This window comes from Hemibagrus wyckioides, linkage group LG26 (assembly GCF_019097595.1).
Source record: "Hemibagrus wyckioides isolate EC202008001 linkage group LG26, SWU_Hwy_1.0, whole genome shotgun sequence".
Classification (NCBI taxonomy): Eukaryota; Metazoa; Chordata; class Actinopteri; order Siluriformes; family Bagridae; genus Hemibagrus; species Hemibagrus wyckioides.
The window spans coordinates 8,523,794-8,533,880 of record NC_080735.1 but is presented as its reverse complement, the minus strand read 5'-3'; the positions used below and the strand labels follow the sequence as shown (position 1 = coordinate 8,533,880).

Sequence of the window (10,087 nt, the reverse complement as noted above, 5' to 3'; positions counted from 1 at the left end):
TTTCATCTTCTTCATCTTCATTTTACTATCAGACACCTGAAGGTTTTGCAGTATAATCCTTAGCCTCACTGTATTTCCACTCCACCCAGGTTTCCAAGCCCTATTAAATTTGGGCACTTCACACCTTAAGGAGGGATCTATGTCGAGGCCACCCTGGACAAATCCTCCACTAGAGGACACACTTGCACAGCGTTTGAACATCTTTTGTTGTTGGTTCCATTTCCCCACCTTGATTATGCTCATCTGTTTCGTGTTGGTTTATTAGTCACCTTATTCAAGTTAACGGGTTGTTTCACTGATTCTGTGTTGATCTTGTGTTGATGTCACTTTGTGTTTGTTGGATCACCACCATAGCCATTAATTGTTCCTTTTTAAGGTGATAACACTTCTTCTAACAGGTGTAGACATATTTAAAAATATTAAGAAAGAACTGATCGTGCATTATGTGTGCATATATGTCTACACCTGGTAGTCTGCATTTGTTTACTAAGTGTAGGCACCTTAAAAGGAACAGTTAACCCATAGACATATATACACATCATGCATGAACGGTTGTTTTGTAATATTTTTTTAGTGCCAGGTTTAATTCACTACAATACGTGGTTTGCATCCAGACCACCAGGTGATAATTGCTTTTTTAGGGATAAAATAAAATAGGGATAAAATAGGTTAATAATTTAAGTTAATAATTTATTTTTATTTTTTATTTTTGTTTGTTTGTTTATTTATTTATTTTCTCCTTTCTCTGTTTCTCTTCTTTTGTAAAGCTGCTTTGAGACAATGTCCATTGTAAAAGGTGCTATACAAATAAATTGAATTGAAAACATTTTTTAGTGTTCCCAGGCTGTAAATGTAGGCTGGTCAAACCCTGACCAGATTAAAAATCAAAAATAGAATTTTTGAAAAAGAAACAAAGAATTTTTATGATTCATATTTACACTTTTAACACATTGTTACCGTCACCACAACCTGATCATCATAAAATGGTAGAGTAAGCATCTTGTTAAAAACATTTTTTTACCTTTTTTATTATTTTTATTATTTTTATTAATAATAATTTTCTATGTGAAATTAAGCCAGTCACATAACACAAGTTCTATTTTAGAAAAATATTTGACGAACATATTGAGACATGTCTTTGGCCTACAGGAGGTCAGAGAACCTTTATGGTTCAAATACAGTGAGGGACTCGGTGGGGGAGAGCTGATAACATTCAGTAACTACAATTACTAAACTGCAGATTACCAGCTATAGAGACTCTGAAGGTTGTTGGATTTAATGTCAGATCTTATCCAAACACACATTATACCTTGCAAAATACTTTTCCCATCTTGTAGTCTTCAGAAACTGGAAACTATGGGATTTATGTGACAAATAAGGAAGCATAATAAAACCATGGAAAGTCCAAACAGGGAACATGGGAAAACCCACACATTTAGTTGTTTTACTTTTGGTTTCTAATCTATTGCACAAATGTGGAATTTTTTACATCCAGTTTTTCATCCAGAGGTGTGGCATATAGGTTCTGTGTGTGTGTGTGTGTGTATAAATAGTCACATGAATCCCTTTCAGTTTATTCACATTCCTTGTGAAATCAAGTTGCTGTACTCAGCCAGGTAAGCGAAATACCTTCATTTCTATGATGTGAGAGTAAATTAAATATTTCTTCTTGTAAAAAAAAAAACTTTTGGAATTTGTTTCCTAGACAATGGAGAGTGAACAAGGTAGTTATGAAAATATCGCTTATGATGGTCAGAACAGGTCAGTATAAATTTAATGGGATCAAACAATCATCAGCTTGTGTGACTGTCAAATGTGAAACTTAATGCCTTTTACTTCTTCACAGTAAGCCAATGGAAGGAGTTTTCCACAGCCATTTAGAGGAGAAAGTTCGTCCTTATATCGATCTGATTGACTCTTTGAGGCTGATTGGTATTGATGAAGATTTGGCTTTGCCAACTATAGCTGTAATTGGAGATCAGAGTTCTGGAAAAAGTTCTGTGTTAGAAGCACTATCTGGGGTGGCACTGCCCAGAGGGAGTGGTGAGTGATTTCTTATTTCTCTTACAGAGCAATAAATATAACACATTGCACATATTACCACTTTTATGTTAGAATTTGACTATAAAAATTTCTAGCAATTCAATTCACATTTCACTTCTTCTTTTTACACACACACACACAGTAAGTCATGTTTCTCTGTTTGATATTAATAGAAGCAGGAAAAAGCTGATGTTTAATGTACTTTTTCAACTTTAGGTATTGTGACAAGATGTCCACTGGAGCTAAAGCTGAGGAAGATAAAATGTGGTGTTCAGTGGCGAGCCGTAATATCTTACAAAGAAGAGTTCATTGAGTTTAATGACCCATCACTGGTTGAGGGTTATGTTGAGGAAGGTTAGTAACATTTGTGAAAAAAAAATAACTAAACAGATAAAGACAAACCACTAAAATTTCTTTTTTATGCTTCTGAAAAGGGGAACCTTACTGGCAGGTTCTTGCTTTCAGGTTCTGCTTTAGAATTTCAGGTTTCTGCCATTAGATTAAAAAAAAATTTTTTGCCCTAAATTTACTATGTGTATAATTCTGTATAATCTTGTATCAAAGTAACAGTCATGATAATTCCTTATAACACTTCAAGGAGATATGTTTGAATTTTTTTTATAATGCTTACTCCATCTCTGTAACAGCCCAGAATGTGCTGGCTGGAGAAGGAGTTGGAATTTGTGATGAACTCATCACTCTGGAGATCATGGCTCCTGATGTATGTGACCTCACACTGATCGATCTCCCTGGGATTGCCAGAGTTCCTGTAAAAGGTCAACCTGAAGACATTGGATATCAAGTCAGTGTAAACTGTAATTTGACTCTTTTTGCTAATCAGATTAAGGCCTTTAGTTGAATTGTAACATTGCTTGTCTCTTCTAGATCAAAAATCTCATTGGGAAATATATAGAGAAGGATCAAACTATAAATTTGGTCGTAGTACCATGTAATGTTGACATAGCAACAACAGAAGCTCTGAAAATGGCCCAGGAAGTGGATCCTGAAGGAAAAAGGACTCTGGGTAAAGTATCAAAGTTCATTAACAAAAACAGTGACATCATATTATTATTATTATTATTATTATTATTATTATTATTATTATTATTATTATTATTATTATTATTATTATTATTATTATTATTATTATTATTATTATTATTATTATTATTATATTTTTTTGTATTCTTACAGCTATTCTTACAAAGCCAGACCTTATAGACAAGGGAACAGAAAAGAACATCTTGGATATAGTCCGAAATCAGGTCATTCCCTTAAGTAAAGGCTATGTCATTGTTAAGTGCCGTGGCCAAAAGCAAATTGATGAAAAGATCTCTCTGACTGAGGCCACTCGAGTAGAGAGGGAATTCTTCAGACGTCATGAATATTTCAGGTATGAAATACACATTTGTTATTTCTTCTCTATGACCCAATAGTGGTACCTGGTAATTTAATGTAATTGTCTTATTGCCAGCTGCCTTTTGTATGAGGAGAAAGCAACTATTCAGTGCCTTGCCACCAAACTGACTCAAGACCTGGTTGATCACATCAAAGTATGTTTCCACTCTATTTACTCTTTATACTATAATTTATTCTTTCAATGTAAATTGTTGTCTGTCACTAGGGTCTGAATGCACACAGACACACACATTAGTAAACTGATATGACACAGCTGAGAATCAATACTGCTAGTTCGAACCACCTTCTATCCGTTCACAGCTGGTGTTGGACATGTTTGTGCTGCCACCTACCATAACACGAATGCCCCTCTAGGTAGAAGAGGTGATCCGCCACCACTATCTGTGCACACAGTCTGTAAACCACCTTAAATCTTAATGGCTAGGTACCAAAAAGTGGTCCACATGTTGGCATCCTTTACACAGAGTAGCCACTGCAGTGGGCCTTGACTGGAAGAGAGGGTAAAAGGGCACCCCAGCAGGTAGTATTGGAGGGTAAGGACATTGGAGTGTATAATTGCCAGCCACCCCCAGGAAATGCAACCCCTTTTTGGTCTTGGCTCTTGGACAGGCCTAATCACTGCTGTCTTATAAATTTGGGCATGGCCCAAGTAGAAGGCCAAATATCGTACTTCCAACTGCCCAGTTGCACACCACTCGAACCACAGTTTTTGTGTTCAGGCACAACTGGTGTGGGCACACAACCATCCTTTTAAGTCTTAATGTGGTTTTCTCTGAGGTTCCGTGTAGACAAACACAGCAGACAATTATCATTGCATACTGGCAACTTGTGCTCTCTGGATGGTGGCAGGTGGTCTTCACAGGGGACCAGGGTCAATTGGACTGCACTTTTTGGACTTACCTCTGGTCCCAGTTCCTCTCTTTCAGGAACCACCATCACCATAGCCACATGAACCGCCTTTCTCCATGGTTTTAGGAGATTAAGATTATATTTTTGATTTGTACCACCTCCATCCATTTCACTGACCTCATATTCAACTTCTCTGACTCGCTGTGTGACCTCAAAGGGTCCTTGCCACTTGCTCTATTTGCCACTTTGAATAATTTAGAGCTTGACTTAAAGTTAAAAATTTAAATCAGTACTTTATCTCCCGGTGCAGTTGAGTCCCCCATTATACATGCAGAATTGCTGTTCTTGTGGCTGTAGCAAATTCACCTCTATTGATTTCCTGAATAGAATTTTTGCTGGAAGAATGTCCCTTGTCCCAATTTTCTTAATGACATCTAGGACACCACAAAGCTTGTGCCTCTATGATAATTAAAGGACGGGATACCCTGTGGAGGCTTGTGGGATCTCTGCACCTCCGCAAAACCAGGCTGTGATGTTGCATAGAGGTACTGCTTCCAGCTGGTGTGCTGCATAATCCACTAGGACTAACTAGGATGGCTTTGTACAGTCCATTCTAATGGTTTGAGGAATTCCATGCCAATTCATTTGAAGGGGACCTTGAAGAGTGGTAATGGGCACAACGGTGCTTTTGGAGTGGCTGACAGCCCCACCTGCAAATATCACCACAAAATCCTGGCCAATAGAAGCTGGCCATGAGACAATTTAGTCTTTTATCCTGCCCCAAATGCCCAGCCTTGCAACAACCACTCCAGCAACTCCTTATAGCCTTCACTGTGCACATTTCACACCATGCCTTGCTACTGCAAGACTCATCCTGAAATCTTGTCCAATTTGTCCCAAGATTTAGTGGATGGGTGAAGTGAGGATTAAGCTTTGCCTCTACTTACATCCACATGTAGATACATCACATTCACCAATCATGCCCTTTCTGAAGGGAACACTGATCATGAAAATGTCCAACTTCCAACATTGTCTGGGCAATGCTCCAGTCCTGTTGAATGCTGAAGGTTCTACTTGTGTAGAAAGAGAAGGAGTTAGAGAAGATATCACATGTTCAGAAGAAGTAGGGGAGGACAGAGAACGGAAAACACAAGACTGGGGAGTTTGTTTTGATAATCAAGGAAGAACAAGAGAGAAAGTGAGTGATAAAAGATATATGCCCTATATAGCAGCAAATGGTCCTCTGCCAGCTGGATCGCCTTGTCATGCAATGCTGGGTGGAGGCCCTGTATCCTGCTCTTCTACCAGCAGCCACTTCTGACAAGTGATCTGGAGCTGGTGGAAGAAGCAAATGGGCAACCAAACTCACTAGGTGTCAACAAGTAGAAGTGATGATGGGGCTGTTCAGGGTTGTGTGCTTTTTAGCAACTTCAATCATTTGACAAACATGAACATTGTATGTTGACACTGTATGTGGTCTGAGCTATAAAAGAATTTAGTGAAAAATGCAGACTTGAAAGCAAGAAAACTATATAATTACTTCAATGGACATATTTGTCAGTGGTTGTGTGACAAAATGTTAGTCCATTAATTGTAGGGTTTATGACCTAATTTTGCTGTTTTTGTTGTTTTCTTTGTTTGTTTGTTTGTTTGTTTGTATTTTATTTTATTTTTAGAAATCCTTACCACTGATCTCAGAAGAGATCAAGAAGCAGCTGTGGAGCTTTAGAAAAGAGCTGAGTCAGTGTGAATCCGGCCCACCACTGGATCCACAGAAGAGGAAGACCTTTTTTATTGATGTTTGTAAATTTCTTTTTTCTATATATATATATATATATATATATATATATATATATATATATATATATATATATTGTTTTTTTTTTTTTTTTTTTTTTTTTTTTTTAAATCCAGAGCCCTATACCGGCCTGCCTAAATCATCTTCATGTTCACTTTTTCTTTCAGACCTTGACGAAATTTAATGATAAGATCAACCGCTTGACATCTGGAGAAGTGGTCAACAATGATAACTTGTTTGTAATTCTTCGGTCTGAATTTAAAAAGTGGAAAGACCATCTTGACAACACAAAGGGATCATGTGAGTACACAGTTCATATGCAGAAGCCATGCTAAATCATTTTAGTAATTTTCAATAGCCAAAATAGATTTTCTTCGAAAGCACACTGTCTCCATGCAGAGAACAATGGTGTAGAACAGGGGTGTCCAATCTTCTCCACAAAGGGCCAGTGTGGGTGCAGGTTTCATATCAATAAAGCAGGAACCACACCTGATTCCACCTGTTTAATCAGTTGATCTTAACTTTCAGTACAATTACATTGCATTTACATTAACAGCATTTGGCAGACACCCTTATCCAGAGCGATGTAAAAGAGTGCTTTGAAGTCTCTATCAATGAATACTTCAGCACTGGTTCACTAAGTCACAGACTTAGGATACATAAAACAAACAGAGAAAATAAGCAGGAGTTTTTCAGCAAGAGGTACTTCACCCATAGTTTGAAGTTGGACAGTGACTCAGCTGTTCAGACATCTAGGGGAAGTTCACCTTGGTGCCAGAACAGAAAAGAGTTTAGATGTAGTACCTACCCTGTACACTGAGAGATGGTGGAACCAGTCAAGCAATAGTAGATCGGAGGGAGCACAGTGCGGTGTGAGAGTAATAATAGCTTTGGGGTAAGAGGAAGCTGGTTTTGAATCTGATGCGTGTAGCTACCAAAAGCCATTGGAGGGAGTGCAGTGTGGGGTGGTGTGTGAAAACTTAGGCAAGTTAAATTTTGGATCATTTGCAGAAGACGAATTGCGTTCAGAGGTAGACCTGCTAGCAGTAGTCCAGTCTCGAAATTACAAGAGACTGAGCAAGCACCTGAGCAGCCTGAGTGGATAAAAATCCTTCTGGTGTTGTAGCAAAGAAACCAACATAAGCGAGTCACATTAGTAACGTGAGGAAAAGGCCAGTTACCCCAAGGTTGCAAGCAATGGCCGAAGGGGAGATCAGAGAGTTGTACAGGGATAATTGCAAAATCCTGACCTGGGGATGAATCACCAGAATAGACTCTGGTGAGGCTTCTGTTTGGTTGTAATGAAAACCTGCATCCATCATTTCCGATAACATTGGACACCCCAAATTTTAGCTAGTAATTAGTGCAGAGCAAATAAAATTAGTCTTGTGGAAACTCTAATTATAATGATGCCTTTTAATGGGAACTGATGGGAAAGATGATTTTTGGTCAAATTCTATACCCAATACAGTCCACAAAACGGTCCAGGAAGTGGTGGCTGAATATGACCTGAAGCACAGAGGACGAGAGTTGCCTGGCTTCAGTGACTACAAGGTGTTTGAGATGGTGGTACAGAAGCTTGTGATCCTGCTAACAGGACCAGCCATTGACACACTCAGGGTCATCAGAGGTAGGTTTCCACCACTTAACCTTCACAACTTCCATTCATCAACTTTCAATAAGTTTAGTAGACCAGTAACAAGTTAATTTATCAGCATCTGAAAGGTGCATGGAACAAACCACAACCAAGAAAATTAACTGACAGCTCACTATCAAGAACAAGATTTCCATATTAGAGTTATATCATTGAGATGGTTAAACACAAAGATACAAAGCAGAGCTTCTGATACTATTATACCACAAGCCTCTCTTTTTTGTCTCTGTTGATGTGAACAAGAAAAAATGATGGGATTTTAAACCCCACAAGAAACCAAAGCATTCATGTATGTAGTAAATCTGTGCTTGTATATAATGTATGAACTTGTGTGTTTCAGACACCATTCAGAAACAGTTTTCAGATGTGTCCAAAACCTGCTTTCTCAACTACCCTTACCTCCAGTCTGTTGCAATGGTAAATATTTTCAAGTTATTTTTAAGTTTTAAAGCATTGGTGTCCTAAATGTAGGAAATGTTTTGGAAATAGTTAAATCCAGTCATTGTATAATTACATCAATTCATCATCCCAGAACAAGATAGACAACATTCAGTCAAAGCAGGAAGCCAAGGTGGAGGAGAGGATCAGGGAGCAGTTTGAGATGGAGCAACTGGTCTACACTCAAGATGGCATCTACTTCAAAACCTTGAATGATGTTAATGCTACTGATGGACTTCAGGCTTCAGAAGACAATTTTGCTGGGTTTGACAGCAGAAACAAATATCCTGAAATGCTGCGGGCTTATTACGAGGTAGATTTTAGTAGTCAATTGGTTAATAAAGTACATTTTAGTTTGGCTTCATATAAAATAATAATAATAATTATTATTATTATTACTATATAGACTATAAATAATTTTTTTTTTTTTTTTTAAACGGGAGAGAATGTGTAATGCAAATCAAATATTTTCAATTATATTAAGAAAACATCTTACTTATTACATTAATAAAAGGTTCAAATAATTATTTAATTTAATACTTTACATAATTTTGGGCAAAACTGTGCTACTAAACTAGATCGACTAAATGTAAAATCTACAGAAAAATACACATGCATTAGACATTTACCTTTAAACCTGGAAATTATTTGAGTTAGAGATTTTTCCCTCTCCTGACAGATCGTGGTGCAGCGCTTGGCTGATCAGGTGCCCATGCTGATCAGGTACTTCATGCTGAAGGAATCTGCTCAGCTGCTGTGCAGCGAGATGTTTGGTTTAATGGACGGTGCCAACGTGGCCGAGGCTTTGCGTGAAGAGTCAGATATCAGCAGACGTCGCATTGACATGCAGAACCGCGTGGACCGTCTTACTCTTGCTCAAGATAAACTCAGCAACTTCGTTTGAAGCTACAGGCCACTGCTGATCAGGGTTTTACATCTTTAGCATCTGAGTAAGCTAAAGCTACTGAGTAAGCTATCAGCAAATAAGCAAATTTTGAATTTGGTGTGTAAATAGAGAAAATTCGAAACTTTTTCAGGACTGAAACCAGTCATCTACAGACACAGCTTTTATATTTAACAGATCCTTTCAATTCAAAGGACATTTTATTCTGTAGATGATCAGATGTAGATGTGATGTATTCTGTATCATTTAGATACTATACCAAGACTTTGTCATTTTAATTAAAAAGTGCCATTTTGGCAGAATTCTTATTTACATTTCAGACCCAGAAACAAATCTCAATATTTCACAAGCTTATGCTAAATAGAGTTTTACAAAATATAAGTGGATATAATTTGTGGGTTTTATCATTTATTTTACAACAGATCTGCCTATATTTATCCTGTTAATATCTGAAGTTTTTCTTCAAATACCATTGCACCTATTTTTTATATTACTTTTTTTTTTAAGGAATCCAAATTTTATGGCTGTTCTGATAATCGGAAAGAACACAACAGTTTTCATGAATTAAGTTTTTCAGGCTTTTCTTACCTTTACTGAGGTTTTTGTGTGTAATATAAGCTTAGAACAGCATCAGTTATAAATGTTAGTTACTACCGGTACAGAAAGAGTATAAAAGAACTCAGAATATGAACTATTTAACCATGCATATAATTCAGTGTGATATCTACAGGTAAGATGTACTTTAATATGTAAGGAATTGGGGATTAATAAAGTTCTTTGAATTCTTTGAATCAAATCATTTCAAAGCAATGCTGTATATTATGGATGTATTATATTCTAATCCACATATAGACCTGAGGTATACCTTCAAAGCAAATGAAGATTTCTATTTTTGCAAAGTGGAATGTTTAAGTCTCAGATCAGGTCCCTCACTTGAATCTAATTATGTATTTTACTTGAAGGCAAAACTCTCAAACAACAA

General features: G+C 37.2%; 1 protein-coding gene across 1 annotated transcript; it reads left to right on the top strand.

Moving 5' to 3' along the window:
• Positions 1-1,538: 1,538 nt before the first annotated feature.
• LOC131346641 (interferon-induced GTP-binding protein Mx2-like) lies at positions 1,539-9,999 on the top strand. The gene is made up of 14 exons (XM_058380178.1): positions 1,539-1,616; positions 1,706-1,761; positions 1,847-2,043; positions 2,260-2,397; positions 2,691-2,845; positions 2,929-3,067; positions 3,238-3,436; positions 3,518-3,596; positions 5,988-6,110; positions 6,277-6,409; positions 7,581-7,739; positions 8,104-8,180; positions 8,296-8,514; positions 8,881-9,999. The coding sequence occupies exons 2-14, from the start codon at positions 1,709-1,711 to the stop codon at positions 9,103-9,105; spliced, it is 1,896 nt and encodes a 631-aa protein (XP_058236161.1). The 5' UTR covers positions 1,539-1,616; positions 1,706-1,708; the 3' UTR covers positions 9,106-9,999.
• Positions 10,000-10,087: the final 88 nt, after the last annotated feature.

Coding starts and splice junctions, on each gene's coding strand:
- LOC131346641 (XM_058380178.1), top strand. CDS start 1,709: ATGGAGAGTGAACAAGGTAGTTATGAAAATATCGCTTATGATGGTCAG. Junction 2,846..2,928: donor CTGAAGACATTGGATATCAA/GTCAGTGTAAAC, acceptor TGTCTCTTCTAG/ATCAAAAATCTCATTGGGAA. Junction 7,740..8,103: donor CACACTCAGGGTCATCAGAG/GTAGGTTTCCAC, acceptor TGTGTGTTTCAG/ACACCATTCAGAAACAGTTT.